Here is a 19433-nt window from a genome sequence, read left to right as displayed (position 1 = left end):
TGAATTACTGAAATAAAGTAACTTTTTTCACTATTTTTTTGCACTAATATATATGTGAATACAGTGCTTACTGTCGTTCTCTGTGTATCTCTTTCTCAGGCTGACTGTGGCTGACATCGCTCACATTCTGGGAAATCTAGAGGAGATCAGCTCTTTCCAGCAGACATTGGTCCAGTCATTGGAGGAATGCACCAAGTAAGACTTCCCGTAACTTACTCTGCTGCTGTAGCAACAGTGTTGCAGCTGCTTTCGCAGTGAAGATGCAAGAACTACTGTTGATCCGCGTTGTTAATCACTTTTAATTAACTGTGGTTATTTTAAGTATCTGAATTACATCAATTATCATTTTATTGAGGCAAAGCAACTTGGAATTGACTAATTATTTCATGGGTGTGTGCATCACAGAAGTTTAACCCATTTCCTGTCTAGGTATGTCCTACTGAATTCACTGAAAGGCTTAGTTTTCATAATTGACTGTAAATGAGAGTTGTGAAGTAACAATGCACAATGTTTCTTTTTGATTAACATTATTTTGATCTTATTGTGCTTTAGTATGAAAGGCTTGGAAGAAACATTTGATTATACCAATAAATTAATGGCACCATCTAGTGGTGGCTGATTTTCATAGCAATTACTTTATTACTGCTTTTCTCTTCACCTGTCAGACCTCTAATTCTTCTCTACACTGCTGAAACGGAGACTTAGCCCAGAGTTAAGCTGAGTTAAAGGTGCTCTTGCCATGTGGGTTCGCTAGACAGAGATCTCTACCTGTCTACATGTTGTGTCCAATTTCCAAGGGTCTTTTGAATGTGTTGGAAACTAGGGGTGGGTATCGTCACTGATTTCCCAGTTCGATTCGATTCAAAATTGATTAATTTAGTTAAATTTTAGTTACAATAAAAATTGTAGTTTAAATATAAATGTTGTAATTATACAAGTAGCACTTAAACTTTCATTATTAAAGTATTAGTGTTTATATTATATGGACTTAACACAACAGTTACATTCGGCTTTTAATATCATTTAATGTAGTTAATTGCTACACCAATCTTCACATCTCTATACATTATTACATATATTCTTATTTATTTCTGAATAAAAGTGTGAAATTTACCCAGACCCACTAGTTCAGATGTGATAATATAATAAGCACAGTGATAACACGTGTAAATTCTATAAAAAATGTAAAAGCCTCTAGATCACCCCAGCCAGAGAGCGGTGCTTGCGTGGATGGTCTCGCGAGATAAACAGGGAAAATGGGCTATTTCTAAAGATCGGGTCATTCAAATGAATATTGATTTAAATCGAAGAATCAATTTTTTTAAGCACACCCCTATTGGAAACAGAGCTCCCCGCTCTTTGATTTCTTCTGTAATTTATCTAAAGAAGAGACTTACACTTTTGTATTTTTGATGAAATGTTTATTTCTGTATACGTCAAACTTGCATGAGGTTTAAAATAGCTTTAATGTTCCTAAACTGACAGAAGTAGAATACACCACTAACCAGGTCGTTCAAAGAGATCTAACAGGTTTTTCTCTTTATGTGTTCGAATGATTAGACTTCCAGAGAACCAGCAGAGGGTGGGAGGATTCTTTCTGTCTCTGATGACGCAGATGAAGAGCCTTTATGTGGCCTACTGCTCCAACCATCCACATGCTGTCAGTGTACTCACACAACACAGGTAAATACAGATGTGCATATGTTATTAATGATAAAGATAATGGATTATGTGTACTACAGTATGATATGTGCGTATGTCTTGTGGCAGGGGTTTAATTTGTATTTAAAATGTGGAAAGTCAGTGTTAAGTGCTAAGCTTAGTTTGATCGATAGATCACTGGTTCAAATCCTGGTCATGCAGCTTGCCATCAGCTGCCGGAGCCCTGATAGAGCACAACTGGTCTTGCTCTCTCTGGGTGGGTAGATGGTGCTCTTTCCACTTATCACTCCTAGGGTGATGTCAGTCAGCACAAGGCATCTGTAAGCTGATGTATTGGAACCGATTCCCTGCACTTTCCTCTGAGTGCGCTGTGATGATAATCGGTAGTTCAAAAAGAGGTGGTGGCTGACTTCACATGTATCGGAGGAGACATGTGCTAGTCTTCACCCTGTTTGTGTTGTGGCATCACTAGTGATGGGGGGGGGGGGGGATATACAACCGAGTAGCAGCTGAATTGTCTAGCTAAATTGGGAGAAAAATGGGAGACAAAAAATGTGGGAAGTCCAACTTTGTGGTGTGTGTGTGTGTGTGTGTGTGTGTGTGTGTAGTGAGGAGCTGGGCGAGTTCATGGAGAGTAAAGGTGCGAGTGTTCCTGGTATTCTCACCCTCACCACCAACCTGAGTAAGCCCTTCATGAGACTGGACAAGTACCCCACGCTGCTCCAGGAGCTGGATAGACATATGGAGGTACTGCTCTGTGTTTTTAAGATTGAAATAAGTCTTAAAATCTGAATATTATGACTTTCAAGATTTATTTTTCTTTCTATGCTATTTAACCTTCTCCGTTCTCTCATTAGGATTGCCACCCAGATCGCCCAGACATTCAGAAAAGCCTGCCGACCTTCAAGAACCTCTCTGTAAGTCTCCTTGTGCTGATTTGAGGTTCATTTAATCAGAAGAAAAGGTAAAGCATGTACTAGGACTAAGGTGCTGCTACTATGGTCGGGAGATTGCCCGTTCATGCAGCTTGCCAACAGCTGCCAGAGCCCTGAGAGAGCACAATTGACCTTGCTCTCTCTGGGTGGGTAGATGGCGCCCTCATCCCTTCAAAGGGTAATGTTGATCAGCACAAGGCATCTGCGCTGTGATGCTACTCAGCAATGCTGCATCAACAGCAGTTCAAAAAGTGGTGGCTGATTTCACATGTATTGGAGAAGACATGTCATGGTCTTCACCCTCCTGGTGTTGGGCATCACTAGTGATAGGAGGAGTCCAAATGAGTGGATTGGGTAATTGGCCTTGTGAATTGGGGAAGAAATGGGATTAAAAATATAATAATGAAATAAATAAATAAAAAGATGAGGCAGAGCTATTATTTTACTCACAAGTTAGGGGTCCCTATATTTGGTCATTTGGATATCTTGATAGCATTGATTTCATACAGAGTTACATACAGATGTTTTGTTAAAAAACTCTCATTAAAGCTGCCACACTTAATACAGGGTAAAAGGAGAATAATATCTAGAAAAGGAAAGTTCGATAACAAACTTTATGTTGGGTTGGAAAAGCTTACTTATAACATTTAAGCTTTAAACAGTTTATGAAAATTATGTTTAAATGGCCATTCTAAATGTAGTGTTATCCTAATTTCACTGTTACTTTAAATAATGATTAAATTGGTGTAGAGTCTAAAAACATTTGGCTAAATAGTGGAATTCAAATAAGTCTGGATAAAAAAAAGCAATGATCTTGAAATGATCAATGAAAGTTTCCAAAATTTCAAAACATAAGTTCTACGAGTATACCAACTTTCACAGGTCTAGCTAAAAAACTCTTTGGAAAATCTGTAGAGCTTTTTGAAATTTTTGGCAAAAGTTTTCAGACAGTTTTGAATTGACCCCTATGGGAAAAATCTGAGGCAAAAAATGTCCGTATTGCTCCAAAAAGCACAAGCAACCTTATCAGGTATAGGTCCTTAAGTCCTGCAAATGTTTGTGATTCTACTATAAAAGCTGTGGGATGATAAGTTATTATGTTTTGTGGTGAGAATAATAAGAGTGGAAGATTACAAAGAAAAGATAATAAAGTGTGCAGAGGAACATATATAGGACTACAGACTGTAATTATACAATTACAAAGTGCCCCTATATGATCTGTGGAGCTGAAAAATGGACAGTGAGTGTAGAAATGTAGTATGTTTGTCATTATATTAATCTTGTGGGTGGAGCTATGTGTGATTCGCTGTGTTATACCGTATCCAAGTATCTGTAATAAGGCAAAATCTAAGTGACAATGACATGCCGACATCCCACCCCTATAGTTTGTATTGTGCAGTGAGTGTATTAAGCCCTTTTGGACTGTGTTCAGTTTATGCGCCTGCAAAATCCTCCCTTTGGCACAAGTACATAAATCCCTCTGTTCTCTCTGTCTGTATTGTTCTCAGTCTGTCTGTCACAGTTCAGCTCAGCCTCCCGCCTCCCCTCTCTGAACACCTCTTATCATCCTGCTACAGAGAATAGACTGTTGGAGAGAGAAAGGCTGAGACTGAGGGAGAGAAAGTGGACAGGGCGCAGCGTTTCATTAGCACCGGCCGCACACATCCCGCCTTTTGTCCTTGTTTTTGTGTTCGTCCCCCACGTTCCCTCTGTCTTTGTGCCGCGGCCTTATTGTCGGAGAGGAGCTGCTGGAATATTGGAGTTCAGAGGCTTTTGTCTTGTCCGTGCGGCTTCACAGTGATAGTTGGGCAAAATACCCCTGCCAGACTTAGGCAAAGAGGATTGTGGGACGTGGAATACAAATCAGAGAGAGAGAGGGAGACAATGCAGTGAAAAGCTGTGGGAGGGCATGCAGTGTATTCTATAGATTCTGTACAATGCCATACTAAAGTGTGACACTACAGTTTAAAAGTGTAAAGTCAGGGTTTCCAATGTTGTGAAACTAGTTTTGTTGCAAAAAAAAATAGAATACACCCTATTCCAAATTATTATGCAAGTGATATTTTTCTCAGATTTTCCCAAATGATCAATGCAAATAAAGTGGCAGTCCGTAGTATCTTGTTTCTAAACTGAAAGTTAAAGCATTTCTGAGTGGAGAAGTGACAAAATATTGTGTTTTATTGGTACCAGTGTGCTGGAATGACCATCCCTGCTAAGCCTAATATATTAATTCTAAAAACTTGGGTGTTGTGACTCCTTTTGCAAGAGTTATTCTGACCACGTCACATGTCTTTATGTACTTATGTCACATGTGCAGCCTCGAACAGAGAATCTGGCTCAGTTTTACTGAACACGAGTGGCTGGTGGACCCTTTTAGAAGGGGAAACTCAGAGCTCTGTAGCTCATTTACTTATAGTAAAAAACAAAGAAAAGAAGTGAAATTTCTGACTGAGTGCGCTCTCTCTTTCTGACTGAACATAACCTGGAATCGGATTCATCAGCTCTGAAAGGAGACCACATCACACACGCATCACACCCACCCACCCGCTCGGTGCAATTACCCGTTCTCACCAGAGAGAGCCCTAAATCCCAAAACATACCGACATCAGTTTTATCTGAGAAAAATATTACTTGCATAATAAAATGGGATGAATTAGGACAGAGACTGTAAGTCAGGCCTTCTTATCCAACAATCTGTGTTTGGAAGAATGGTCTATAGATTAAGAATGGGATGTTTCATATACTCATAGTTCATATGCATGAGAAGAGATATGAGTGAATACATTTGGAAGTGTAGTGTATTATTAAAAATCCTGTACGTGTCCCCATACTTTTGTATATTTAATCTAAACTGGATGACTCCGCTTAACCTATATTTGCATATATATATTTATTTGCTTTTATTAAATATATAATTATCCCAGTTAATTCTGGCAAATGACCCCTTTATGTACTGTATGTTTGTGTTTGAATCCAGGCTCAGTGTCAGGAAGTGAGGAAGAGGAAGGAGCTGGAGCTACAAATTTTGACAGATCCAGTGCGTAACTGGGAGGGAGAAGGCATCAAGACTCTAGGCTCCGTCATCTACATGTCTCAAGTCCTCTTGCAGAACCATGGAAGTGAGGTGAGCAAAGCTCTCAAATCATATGAGATATGTGCTGTCTGTGCTGGGATAAAATGTGATTATTTCCAAGCTTGATTTAGATTTGCGATTTCTACATTTGACACATTGCAATATGTTGCAGTATATTTCATTTAACTGCTAAGAATGTCTCACTAAGTCTCTGTTTTATTTGACTGAATTTGTCCTATTTTTTTTTTTATTATTATTAAAAAATACAGTAAATGAAATCTTTTAAAAGAAAGGTTCTTTATGTTGTAGCACTATTTCCTTTGAGTGTTAACAGTAGATCACATGTCTCCATCTGGCAGTCTGACAGATAGAGTCTGGGTTTGGCTGTTTCCAGGACAGAAATACTTATCATACTGCACTCTGCCATGTGTAAAGTTTGTTGTTGTTCTTTCTGTTAGAGCACAATTTTCTTTAAGCACAATTAAATAAGTAATACATATAATATACCACCATGGTATACTTTTGTGTATGCCACATTTAATGTAATGTAAATTTTAATTTAAGCCAGAAACAGTAGTTCACACATCTCCATCTGGCAGTTCGATAGATTCTAGAGTCTGGATTTGGCGGTTTCCAGGAAAATGGTACTTGCGCTGTGCCGTGTGTAAAGTTTGGTAGAGGGGGGATTATGGTCGTTTTTAAGGAGTTGGGCTCGGGCTCTCTATGTGGAGGTAGACTTCAAATGACAATCAAACATGCAAAGTAATTTGACTAGCTGTTCCTTGACAGGGGTGAAGATGCTGTTTACAGCAGCTTATATTGCTAGGTGAGCATAATGGTAAACATAATTTTGTCAGAATATTAGAAGCCTGGTTTTATGTGTTTTGTATTTTGGGTAAGATATAACTGTATAATGTATTTTTTCCCTTTTCTTCTCTTCTCAGGAGAAGAACGAGCGTTACCTTCTGCTCTTCCCTCATGTGTTACTTGTGCTCTCCGCCAGCCCCCGAATGAGCTGCTTTATCTATCAGGTACTGGACAGTGGGCAGGATTCCCTTAGCAGATAATTCTTATGATACTTATGACGCATTGTGTTTTGTATTACTTGTTTGGACTGATGTTGACTTAATGGTATTTGTCCTATAGACTTTTAAGAATTTAATATGCAGTGATAAGCCAGTCATTGAAGACATTAGGAACATGAACATGTGTGTGAATGTGTTGCAACAGGAATTTATGGTTTAATGGTTTTGGTCTTTAGGGGAAGCTTCCTCTAACAGGAATGATGGTAACCAAATGTGAAGACGCAAGGAATACTTTTGAAATATCTGGTAAGTGATTTAATTGTCCCTAACCACTATTAGCATGAGTCTCTTGTCTGTTTGCATGGGCAGTTCTAGCCAGACACTGTCAGTCATGATCATTATCACCCACTGCACTGTCCACTGTGGGTGAAAATGCCTTCTATGCCTTAAATCCTAGATATTCAGGAATTTTGCATTCTCACACTATCAGACCTCACTCAAAGTTTGATAATTCGCCTCACTCACCAGATATCCCCTCAAAACTTACACAGATATTGGTGATCCCAAGCTGCCCACTGAAGTAACACCTCATAATCAATTTACATACTGCTGTCACATGACTCATGACATGTCAGTGTATATACTGTAAATGTATACACTGATATAATTATGATTTAACCTGAACTAAATAGTGTGTGTGTGTGTGTGTGTGTGTGTGTTTATGCTCCTCCAGGGACTATGATTGACAGGATCCAGGTCATATGTAACAACCAGCAGGATCTACTGGAGTGGGTGGAGCATCTTACCCGGCAGACCAAACGCACATCATCCTGTACATCCAGTTTAAAACCACAGTCCGTGCCATGTCATACGGTCAGTACAAAATGGAATGCACTGTGAACTTAAATGTAAAGCTAATTTCATAAAGATTTTTTTTTTTTTTTTTCCATTAAAAATGAGTCCAAATGACATAATAAATAGGCATGCTCCTGTACCTATACCCTCCAGTTTCAGGGTAGAATCTCTTGTATAGCATGTGGATAAAAGGTTTAAAATATGAAAAATATATTGTTTTATTTCTCTTCCAGCTCCCCTCTCACCCAGTCACACCGTCCAGACACTCGGAGAGTCGAGGAACCAGCGGCACACCAGCCTACCACACACTTCCACATCCCTCCTCACACGGCACCCCACACAGCACTATGATGTGGGGTCCTCTGGAGCCCCCCAAAACTCAAAAACCTTGGAGTCTCAGTTGCCTTAGACCAGCACCTCCTCTCAAACCCTCAGCTGCTTTGTCCTATAAAGAGGTTTGGATGTTTTTCAGTGGTTAATCTCTATTGATGATGTGTTTTGCACAGTTTGTCAAAAGTTTTAGGAAGCGTAGAAGGATCACAGCAGTTATTAACCTTAATATGTTGAATGCTTATACCCTTTTAGCTTTTCCATGATATAATGTAGAGATAATTATTTTCACACCAAAACTTTTGCATTTGTATCTTCTATCACTTTACGCAGGATCTAAGCAAAAGCCCCAAGAGTATGAAGAAGCTTTTACACAAACGTAAACCTGAGAGGAAGCCCTCAGAGGAAGAATTTGCTGTGAGAAAAAGTATGTGCTGTTTCTTGTTTGCTAAACTATTCTGTAGTTAAAATTTAAACTACTTTTTAATCTAAAAGAAGAACTATGTTCTCTGGAATGATGGTGCTCTCTCCAGAGACTACACTGACACTGTAGTCGATGAAAGAAGTTTACCAGTTAAGCCAGCAAAAGCAGATGACTTGATTTCAAAAGATTTTTAGAACCATGTGGCCCAGTACTTTTGCCTATATAGTGTAAAAGTGACTAAAAACACTGCTGACAAAGTATAATTATAGATCAAAATTTTCACACTTAAAATCCTTTAATTTTCCCAAAAATCATCAGTGTATCTTATGTATGAATTTCACCAGTCAGGTTGTGAGGAGCAGGAAAGCCACTTCTCTGAAGTACAGTCTTATACAAGAGTTTCAGTTTAGTTCTCCAGCAGTATTATCATTAGCTGCTAACTGTGCTAATTGATAGCTCTTTGGCAATTCAAAGGTGAGTATAATTAGCCTGTAACCTCCTGCTAACCCTGGCTAGCACTGCTGGAGCAGCATTAGCTTCTAATCACAGCACAAGCTCTTTTGAAGTTTAGAGGCATGTACTTCAGACTGTAGCCTGCGCGTATAAAACAAGCTAGGTTGGACGAACCACTAGCTAATATCGCCCTGGCATACCAGAACACTCAGGGTTCCCTAGTCTAGCTCTGTTGGGTAGCATTAGCCGCTAACAGCTAGGGGTTAGTCGCTAATGTTAAAGCTCCAGCCTTAGTGGAAATATGGAAATCTAAGCTTACTGTAAATAAAGCGCTTTAGGAGAGAAAGCTGTGCTTGTTTGACTTGTCGGACTCATCTGAATGTTTTTTATCTCAAGAATTACATTTATGTTTACTTAGTGTAGCTCAGTGGGCTGAATTAGATGAAAAACTTGGTTACTCCCCTCGTCCTACTACTAGTTACTAGTGTCGCATAAGATGCGCTTTACAATCCTGTGCGCCTTATGTATGAAAATAGACCAGAAAATAGACGTTTATTGATGGTGCGCCTTATAATACGCTGCGCCTTATAGTTAAAAAAAATACAGTAACAATCACCTCACGTTCATGCTACTTTTCTTATTCAGTGTTTTTGCCAAATTTCCCATTTCTCTTAAGGTACTGCAGCCCTGGAAGAGGATGCACAGATTCTGAAAGTAATCGAGGCATACTGCACGAGTGCTAAGACACGACAAACCCTCAACTCAAGTAAGAACATTTGAACTAGAGGCATTTAGTTTGTTTTGACTGATTTAAGCTCAAGATTTTGGAGTTTGTTTTTATGATTTAAAGTTCTCAGCACTATAATAATGCCTGGTATTATTAGTCAGCACCCCCTGGACCCTGGTCCTAGTGTTACTGAAGCTGGCCACTGCTACTACTGACCAAAGAGTAGTTTAATTCAATTCAGTTTTATTTATATAGTCCTTTTTTAGAACAAGACAAGTAATACGAAGCAATAGTGACAAGGACAAATTCCCTCAGACAGAGAGGAAGAAACCTTCAGAGCAACCAAAATAATGTAAAGTGATGTGGAAATGCTACCATTTTTCAAACTATACCCATTATTAAAATGTATTCTTCATTTGATTTGACACTAGAGTCTTTTCTTTCTTATTTGGTTAACAGTTAAAACGTCATTATATTGATTAGAGAGAGAAGGATAAGCACTTGTTGCTCTCTAGCTAGATGGTATATTTCTTAATAGTTGTGAAGAGTTGGACCCAAATCCTACCAGCTGAGTAAAAGTGCAGGTGACTTGATTTAAATAGCTCTAATTGTGGGTGGCATTTGGCATAGATGGAATTACAGCCAGACTCTCAGCAGTAGTGAAGCCTTCAGAGTCTCTGGAGCCGTGCAGTTCTTTTTAAAATGGGCACAAATCTCTCGTATGGGTTTGGCTATGAATGTGATTATGCTGACAGTAGGGAGCTGGAACTTGTTGATCTCGCTTAACTTAGAAGATGATGTCCTTGCCCTCACTAGCCTCATCATTAGACTTGACATTTTATATAATTCCTGCTGCTGTTAGAGCAATTTACACAGAACTTCTAGAGCTGGCTGTACTGAACAAGTTCTTGGAAGTAGAAATGTACTGATGCCTTTTTGAGTGATTACTCTTTTTTTTTTATGAGTCAGCTGCTGATGGCCTGGAGACAGTTAGAAATATGACTGAACAGTCATCATACTCCCTGTAATCTTGGCAGATAGTTAAAATGTAAAAAACGTAATTTAATCAGAATGATAGTTTTGCTTTTTTATTTCGATTACTTTTTGAGTGGCGCTTTTTGAGTGATGATCTCATGTTTTCTGTTTGTGCATAGTCTTGAGGAGCATGTAGTTTATCAAGCATCAGACTTAAAGGAGAACTCCAGTGTGAAATGGACTTTGGGTGTACTAAAACGTGATAAAAAGTACTTATTCTTACCTACTTACCTACTGACCTTTGTTGAATAGCCCACCTCTGTTTTACCGCAGCTTTCTAAGAGCCAGTTTTCTTGCGCCTGCAAATAAATGGCTTTTTCTACTGTTTTTCAGACTCAAAGTATCTTCACACCTCATTGGTAGAATCTGAAGAGCTCTGATATTTCAAACGATGCATTTAGAAGTTTAAAACTGCACAAGAAGTTTGTTAAAAAAAACACTATTTACATCCCATAGCGTAGGTAAATTTAAGTCAACCATTGGGCACGAAACAATAAGTATTATAGTTGAGCAGATTGCAAAATGAATTTCTTGGAAATGCATGAATTCAAGCTGCTGCTAAAACATCTGGTTATTAGAATGCAAAGAACCAACAACAAATTACATAAACATTGCTCAAAATGTTTTACTATTAGTGCTCGACGTTTGAATTATTATGACTTAAATTTAAGAAGGCAGTGATTGGAGATTTACCTACGCTATAGGATGTAAACAGTCTCTTTTAATAAACTTCTTGTATAGTTTTAAAGTTCTAAACGCCTTGTTTTAAATGTCAGGGCTCTCCAGATTCTACCAATGAAGTGTGGAGTTACTTTGAGCCTGAATAACTGTGTAAAAAGCCATTTATCTGCAGGCGCAAGGCATGCCCCATCTTACTCATTCTAAAGCCTGTTTGGGCAAAGTGCACAAAATGCTGGATCTCAGAAAGCTGCAGGAGAGCGGTGGAGGGCTATTCAACATAAGTTAGTACTTTTTGTCACATTTTAATACACCCCAAGTCCATTTTACACTGGAGTTCTCCTTTAATAAACTTCTTAGAATGTAGATGTTGGTGTCTTCACCACTAGAGGGCATGCACTGAGCAAGCTCCGTCAGTGTTGCTTCATTCTGCAATTTTCCTTTCATTGATTCTACATTAACTTTAATTTCTCTTTAGGCACTAGCAAAAAAAAGCTGCAGTGGGCCAGATTCATTAAGCTCTATAGATCCATAAATTTCTCCATAAATTTTTTTTTTTTTTTCTTCACATGCTTGTGTGTTGTTGTGTGTTGAAGGGCCATAATATCGTACAAAAATGTCAATAAAGGAAGCAGAGGTGCTTTTTATTTAAACAGAAAAAATAAGGAGTTTAAAATATGTTTAAAATTTTAAGTCAGTAATCCAGTCAAAATGTTTACAAGCACTTGGGTAATCAGATAATGTGAAAACTCTGGTGTATGTGGTTCATATATATATATCATCATCTTCAACGGTGCCTACACACAGTGTTTCACTGGTCGTCTTGCCACTTATGTAAGTGTAGCTTAATAAATATTCAATATGTTCTTGATAGATAGCTTACTTGAAGAAAAAATAGGCATGAAATAAAGCAGCAGCTGGTGGGTTGGTTGCTTGATGGGTAGCTTGCTAGATTAGCCAGCTTGCATGCTAACCAGCCACTCCGATACCCGTCTTTTTGGCCTCAAATGCACCAACAGGAGAGCACATTTTACTTTAGTGCGCTTTATGAATCTGGCCCAGTGCCACACTTACTAAAAGCCCATTGACTAAAGCTGCTGTCTTCAAACACTCTAAAATATGTCTTCAGATGTTATTAAACCTGTTTTAACAACTCACTCTTTCTTGTCTCCCCCTTTCCTCATTTCCTTCGCTCTCCTTACTTCCTGTCCTCCACAATTTCTTCTAATTTTACAAATCCTTCAATGACCTTTTTATCCATTATTTTATGTCACTTAAATTCCAACTATTTTACCCTTTTGTTGTCGGTTAATTTTACCTGCCTTCCGAATCCTACCCTTCTGTTGTTCATCTGGTTGGTTTGACCCACCTCCCAAAAAAAAAAAAAAACTAGCATGGCAAGGCACTGATTTGATGCATAATCATGTGCTGGCTGACGTTGACCAATCGTGCGTGGAGGCTGTGGGTTGCCGTACCAGCATGTTGCGCCTTGAACCCTCATCCGACCAATCGGAAGACTCGGACTATGACAGTATATGGACTGCCCATAGTTACAGAATGGGTTCCATCTCTCGTAAGGGCTGCTGCTCATATACATTTCCTCAGAGCTAGATCATGTGACCCCGCTTTCTTCTTTTTGGTTTTCCCATTGTAGTGGCTGCCTCGTTTAATGGTGGGTGATATGGCAATAGTGTAGCTTCATTATACTGTCTTATAAAATACATATTTATAAGACCAAATATACATTTGGTTGGAAGTTTACATACACAAATCATCATGGACATGAATGTCAGGGCAGTAATACATAAAAAATATGAAAAATACATACAGCACACTTAATACACATCACTGACAAAGAGATTATCGCACCTGGATTGTCGCAAACCTCAGCATGGACTTGGTCTCAGGAGATCGCTGGTTCGAATCCTGTTTATGTAGCTTGCAATCGGCTACCGGAGCCCCGAGAGAGAGCAATCGTTCCTGCTCTCTGTGGATGGGTAGAAGCGCTCTCCCCCCACATCACCCCAAAAGCTTATGTCGCTCAGCACAAGACGTCTGTGAGCCGATGTATCAGAACCGAGTCGCTGCGCTGGCTGACTTCACATGTATCAGAGGAGGCTTGTGCCTGTCTTCACCCTTCTGGTGTTGGGGTATCGCTAGTGATGGGGAAAGTCCTGAGTAGGTTGGGTAATTGGCCATGAAAATTGCGGAAAAAATGGGGAAAATAATTTATATAAAATGATTTAAAAGACTATTAAACTACTTTTGCGTAGTGAGAGACTGCAGACATTTTAAACAGTTCAAAGAAATCATTAAACGCCCAATATTGCTCAGTCATTCATGCAAACATGATGTAAATCATGAATTTATGTACACTTTAACCCCAAATGTATGTTGATTGTTGGATGAAAGCACATGATGGATACCTCTAAAAAATACCTCAATTCAAATACCTCATACTTGTTAATGAAGCATACTGGAGGTACTTATTTTGTACTCAGAAAAAGCTACGGTATTTTGGAAAATGAATCATAATAATGAGAACATATTGTCATATTGCCCAGCTGTGTATTACCCAAAGTGTTATTCTTTCCTTTATTTCTGTGAGTTTTGTGTGTAGATTTGACTGTAAAGTTTGTTTTTATTGTATTGATTAGTTAAAACCTGTTGCCAGTACATCTTCCCAGTACATGCCAGTACTTTTTTCTATTATTATTTTTCTTTTTTGGGTAGCTGTTTTAGTGGCTGTGGATAGTTTTTTTTTGTCCTGTTGTACTGTTGTGGCCCCGTTTTTTGTGTGATTTTTCTTTTTTATATGTTGAACCTTTTGAGCATGTGTCAGTCTTGGTTGGTGGGTATGAATGAACATTTGATATTGAATGGTAATTGTCTGTTTTATTTTATTTAATCTCATATAAAATTGATAAAAAGAAAATTACTTCAAGTTTGACTTGAAAGACATGTTTTCTAGTTTGTCATTCACTGTAAGAATTATCATTATTTGCATGATTATGTCTAGAACTGATGAACACAGGTACCCTTGTTTTTATTCTGAAAGTTTCTTTCACTTTCCTCTGCAATGAAACACCTGTGAGTGAAACAGTTACTCAGCCTCAGTCAATAGTCAGTTCACTGTTTCCATTAAACTTAAATATTTCTTTTTATATATCGTCTGGTGCAGGTTCAAGAAAGGAGTCAGGTCCTCATATGCTTTTCCCTGAAGAGGAGAAGATCATTGTGGAAGAGACAAAGAGCAATGGGCAGACAGTGATTGAAGAAAGGTTTTAATTGAATGAATAACAAATAAAAAATATATTCAAATATGGTTTTGTTGTCTTAATATTTTATAATTGTAATTTTTTTCTGCGATAGGAGTCTGGTGGACACGGTTTATGCACTGAGGGATGAAGTTCAGGAACTCAAACAGGTATCGTGTCATTGTTTTTTAGTATTGTTATTTGAGATCTTTGTTGTTTATATTTAAAGCCAGTGTGATACCTAGTACTTGTATCACACTGGCTTTAAATATAGTAGTGCAGACATCATAAACATATCATACTAAACAGTGAAATGTACCATATCTAAAAGGCACATTAGCACTGATCTGTCATTAACTGTTGGAGAGTCATCCAGCACAGAATATCAGTCCTAAATTGCTTAAGGCTCCCAACTCTGGTTCAGACAGCAAAACTTGCCTTATCTAACCAGTATGGTGTCCTGAACCTCTCGTCAAGTATCATCAGGTAATTAGAAGTAACTAAAATTTGCTGATTTCCAATTTAATTCCAGTATTTTTTTGCACTGTAAAGTGCACTGGATTATATGGCGCACTACCAAGAAACTTCTATTTTCATACATAATGCACACCGGATTATAAGGCACATTATGTGACACTAGTAATTCAGCCTGTAAGCTAAACTAAGTTAACTAAACAAAACTGGATATTAATCTACACAGATTTCTCTCCTAAAAGCTGTTTGTTTGGGTGAGTAAACCGCTTGTTTATTTACAGTAAATGTAGATTTCCTTGTTTTCAATAAGGCTGAGTGCAGCAGCATTAGCATAAGCGACTAAGTGCTAGTAAATGTCGCCGGACAGAGCTACACTGAGGAACCTTGAGTGTTCTGGTAAGGCGGGGCGATATTAACTGGCGGTTCTTGTTTTAACATGGTAAATGCGCAGGCTACAGTCTGATATACACAGCAAAAAAGCAAGCGCTTATCGCGGTTGGTGGTTAATGCCAATTTAAGTATGTGTGCAATATATATTTACATTATAGTGCGAAAAATACTGTAAGCTAATACTAATGCTGCTCCAGCAGTGCTAGGGTTAGCAGCAGTCTACAGTCCAATATACTCTCGTCTGAACAGCAAAAGAGCTAGCTTTCAGCGCGGTTTGTGATTAATGCCAATTTAAGTATGTGCGAAATATATACTTAAATTATAGTGCGAAAAATACGGTAAGTCACAATTTAATCTCATAGCAGCCGTTTAGAGTCAACTCACAGTCTCACAAATATATCGGCAGATTCAGGTATAAATGTCCTTTAAGTCATATTTAAGTCATCTTGTTTTGTTTGTGTCTCCAGGACAACAAGAGGATGAAGAGAACTCTAGAAGAGGAGCAGAAGGCGAGAAAAGAGCTGGAGAAGATAGTCAGGAGAGTATTAAAGAGCATGAACGACCCGTCTTGGGATGAGACCAATTTATAAAGTGGGTCAGTGATGTTAAGCCAGCATGCATGCGGTCCATGCTTGGCACTGGAACGAGAGAACACTGAACACTGTACGATGAAAAAACTGCATCCTGTAATGCAGCATTAATGCATCATGTGTGATAGAGCTGAAGAATCAGGCCTGACTTTCGACCAAACAACCCTTTGTTTTGAGCTGAGCCTGCAGTTGAAGATAATAAGAGATGCTTAAATGACCGAACTGGACCAGATCTTTCCTTTTCCTGTCACTGGATTAAAGCCTGCTTTGGACTCTATTTTAAGACGTTTGCCAGTGCCAAATTTGCTGGTCTTTGCCAAATGAAAAATTAACCTCTGAATTTTAAGTATAAATCGAGGAACAGCTATTGGAATAAGTGGCCAAAAAAACTTTAGGTTATGCCTTAAATGTATTTCTTCTGGACACATTTAACAAGAAATATACTAATATATAATTATTGGTAAGTATGAAAATAATTCTTCCTGAGAGAAGATTGTTATATACTGTTTTTGGTGTTGCTAGTGTTGCTAATACTTTTTTCTTTCTGTATTTCCACTGAAAGTGTCTCCAGCATGTACCTTAAAAAAACTAAATCAAGCTGATGTCACATGGTTCCCAGTTTGACTCTGATTTTGACTGGGAGTCTCAGGGATTACTAAGAAAATTGGTAGCCACAGCACTGCCTGGGTCCTTCACTAATGCAAGTCTTTCAGTTTAGATTGGATTTTATTTTGGACTTGGTTCTGTGCTAAACCGAGTCTTTCACTTTAGCCTGGGTTCTGTTCTTAAAAGAGAGTCTTTCAGTTTAGCCCAGGTCTTTTACTAAAGATAATCTTTCAGTTTACCCTAAAGGATTTTTTTAAAACCAATCTTTAGGGTTAGCCTGGGTACTTTCCTAAGGCAAGTCTTTCAGTTTAGCCTGGGTCCTTCACTAAAGTGAGTCTTTAGTTTAACCCGAGTCATTTACTAAAGGCAATCTTTAGGGTTAGCTTGGGTCTTTTACTAAAGCATGTCTTTCAGTTTAGCCTGGGTCCTTTACTAAAGTGAGTCTTTCAGTTTAACCTGAGTCATTTACTAAAGGCAATCTTTAGGGTTAGCCTGGGTCCTTCACTAAAGTGAGTCTTTCAGTTTATTCTGGGTTCTTTACTGAAGCCATCCAATCTTTCAGTTTAGCCTGGGTCCCTCACTAAATCAGGTCTGTCAGTTTAGCCTGGATTCTTCACTAAATCAGGTCTTTCAGTTTAGCCTGGGTCCTTTGCTAAAGTGAGTCTTTTGGTTTAGCCTGGGTCCCTCACTAAATCTGTTCTTTCAGTTTAGCCTGGGTCCCTCACTAAAACAGGTCTTTCAGTTTAGCCTGGGTCCCTCACTAAATCAGGTCTTTCAGTTTAGCCTGGGTCCCTCACTAAAACAGGTCTTTCAGTTTAGCCTGGGTCCCTCACTAAAACAGGTCTTTCAGTTTAGCCTGGGTCCCTCACTAAAACAGGTCTTTCAGTTTAGCCTGGGTCCATCACTAAAACAGGTCTTTCAGTTTAGCCTGGGTCCATCACTAAATCAAGTATTTCAGTTTAGCCTGGATTCTTCACTAAAGCGAGTCTTTAGTTTAGCCTGTGTCCCTCACTAAAACAGGTCTTTCAATTTAGCCTGGGTCCCACACTAAAACAGGTCTTTCAGTTTAGCCTGGGTCCATCACTAAATCAAGTATTTCAGTTTAGCCTGGATTCTTCACTAAAGCGAGTCTTTAGTTTAGCCTGTGTCCTTTGCTAAAGTGAGTCTTTCAGTTTAACCTGGGTCCCTCAATGAATCTGGTCTTTCAGTTTAGCCTGGGTCCTTCGCTAAAGTGAGTCTTTCAGTTTAGCCTGGATTCTTCACTAAAGCGAGTCTTTAGTTTAGCCTGGGTCTTTTGCTAAAGTGAGTCTTTCGGTTTAGCCTGGGTCCTTCACTAAATCAAGCCTTAGCCTGGGTTCTGTGCTTATGTAATTCTTTAATTCTAGCCTGGGTTCTTTAATACAGACAATCGTTTAGTTGAGACATTCTTAGAATCCATTCCCAACACAGTAAACCAGTCAAAAACTTACTTCCAGCAAGAAAACACAGCAATACAGTACTGGAAACAATCAAGGGCTGTTTGTCAGCTTTTGTTTTTATTTTTTAATTACCTCGTTTACTTCTTTTCCTGTCTTAATTCAGTCAGGTTTTACCATTGAGACACCAGGCAGATGTTGACTCATTTTACTGTTTATACTGTTTTTTTCTTTTAAATTTGTTCTAATTCCACTAATGAATTTGTACAGAAACTAATTTCTAGCCTCTATTCCAAAAGATCAGCAGGAATGTGCCTTTTTTTGGAAACAGTTTCCAGAAATTTCTTGGCATTTTTCACTGCATTTGTAAGGAAATGACATATGCAACAGATCGTTTGAATATGCAGTGCTACTAAACTGACAACTCAAGAATCTTCCATGTTGTCTGTCTAATTTATGTATTTAAATGAAATGAAAAAGCCGTCTAATGCAAAAAGCCTCTACGCTGGTTTTATTCCGTCGTCTGCATGGGTACCATTTCCTACTCTCTTTTTTATGTTCATCTGTTTCTTCTATTTCTATTCTGTCTCTGTTCTATTGCTGTCTTTTCATGTGTTCATTCTCTTTCTCTCACACTCTTCTCTAATCTGTTTGAGTGTGTTGATGTATGTAGATTAAACAAAATAAAACCTTGCTTATTCATTATTTATCCTGGAAGTGGTGGAACAGTATCTTTTTTGCCAGCGATGGAAACAAATGTTAATTAACGTTTATTCAAATTACACAACCCAAAGTGTTTCCACTGTGACCTCACTCAAAAGACCTTTTGATGCACCTTTATTTTTAAAGGTGTGAAAACGTCAAAAGATTTTGCTGAGGATAAGAAAATCATATGAAGACCAAGACCAAAACCAAGTCCCAAAACCTTCAGTTTTTTAAATATTCTTAATGTTTGTTGTGTAAATAATAGTTATCCGTTTGTCCAGTAAGATCCAAAAATCATTGTTAATTAGTGATTTCTAGTACTATTTTAAGAGCACAAATGGCCAACAAAAGTAATATGTAAATCTAATGCCGACCTGTAGAATTGTTTTAATGGTTTGTGAAAAGTGGTAGAAAATTCTGCAATTATATTTTTGTTCTATTTAAAATGTATATCTCATTTTCTACCCAATTTACAAGGCCAATTACCAAGCCACATCATTAGTGATGCCCAGAACACCAGAAGGGGGAAGACTAGCACATGCCTCCTCCGATACATGTAAAATCAGACACCACTTCTTTTTCAACTGCAGCTGATGCATCATTACAGAGTAGCATCACAGTGTGTTCGGAGGAAAGCGCAGCGACTCGGTTCCGATACACCAGCTCACAGAGTCAGCTCTTTGGAGTGATGAGGGGAAAAGCACCATCTACCCACCCAAAAAGAGCATGGCCAGTTGTGCTCTCTCAGGGCTCCGGCAGCTGATCGTAAGCTACATGAACAGGATTCGAACAAGCAATC

General features: G+C 38.5%; 1 protein-coding gene across 18 annotated transcripts in view; it reads left to right on the top strand.

The window, feature by feature from the left end:
- The window catches only part of arhgef7b (Rho guanine nucleotide exchange factor (GEF) 7b), a 72009-nt gene extending 53363 nt beyond the window's left edge, over positions 1-18646 (top strand). For 2 of the 18 annotated variants that reach the window (XM_022674703.2, XM_022674702.2), the window contains exons 8-21: positions 100-195; positions 1561-1683; positions 2271-2409; positions 2520-2579; positions 5575-5721; positions 6615-6701; positions 6932-7001; positions 7429-7568; positions 7784-8005; positions 8214-8307; positions 9434-9523; positions 14379-14478; positions 14570-14624; positions 15786-16515. In XM_022674703.2, coding sequence (XP_022530424.1) covers positions 100-195; positions 1561-1683; positions 2271-2409; positions 2520-2579; positions 5575-5721; positions 6615-6701; positions 6932-7001; positions 7429-7568; positions 7784-8005; positions 8214-8307; positions 9434-9523; positions 14379-14478; positions 14570-14624; positions 15786-15908 — 1546 coding nt within the window. In that variant the 3' untranslated portion in view covers positions 15909-16515. Of the gene's footprint in view, positions 1-99; positions 196-1560; positions 1684-2270; positions 2410-2519; positions 2580-5574; positions 5722-6614; positions 6702-6931; positions 7002-7428; positions 7569-7783; positions 8006-8213; positions 8308-9433; positions 9524-12590; positions 12771-14378; positions 14479-14569; positions 14625-15785; positions 16920-17247; positions 17464-17534 lie in introns of those variants that run through there. The other 16 variants (XR_007427993.1, XR_007427992.1, XR_007427988.1 and 13 more) reach the window with 16 other exon arrangements.
- Positions 18647-19433: the final 787 nt, after the last annotated feature.

This window comes from Astyanax mexicanus, chromosome 21, assembly GCF_023375975.1.
Source record: "Astyanax mexicanus isolate ESR-SI-001 chromosome 21, AstMex3_surface, whole genome shotgun sequence".
NCBI classification, from domain to species: domain Eukaryota; kingdom Metazoa; phylum Chordata; class Actinopteri; order Characiformes; family Acestrorhamphidae; genus Astyanax; species Astyanax mexicanus.
The sequence above is the reverse complement of the archived record's forward strand: the minus strand, read 5'-3'. Positions and strand labels throughout refer to the sequence as shown.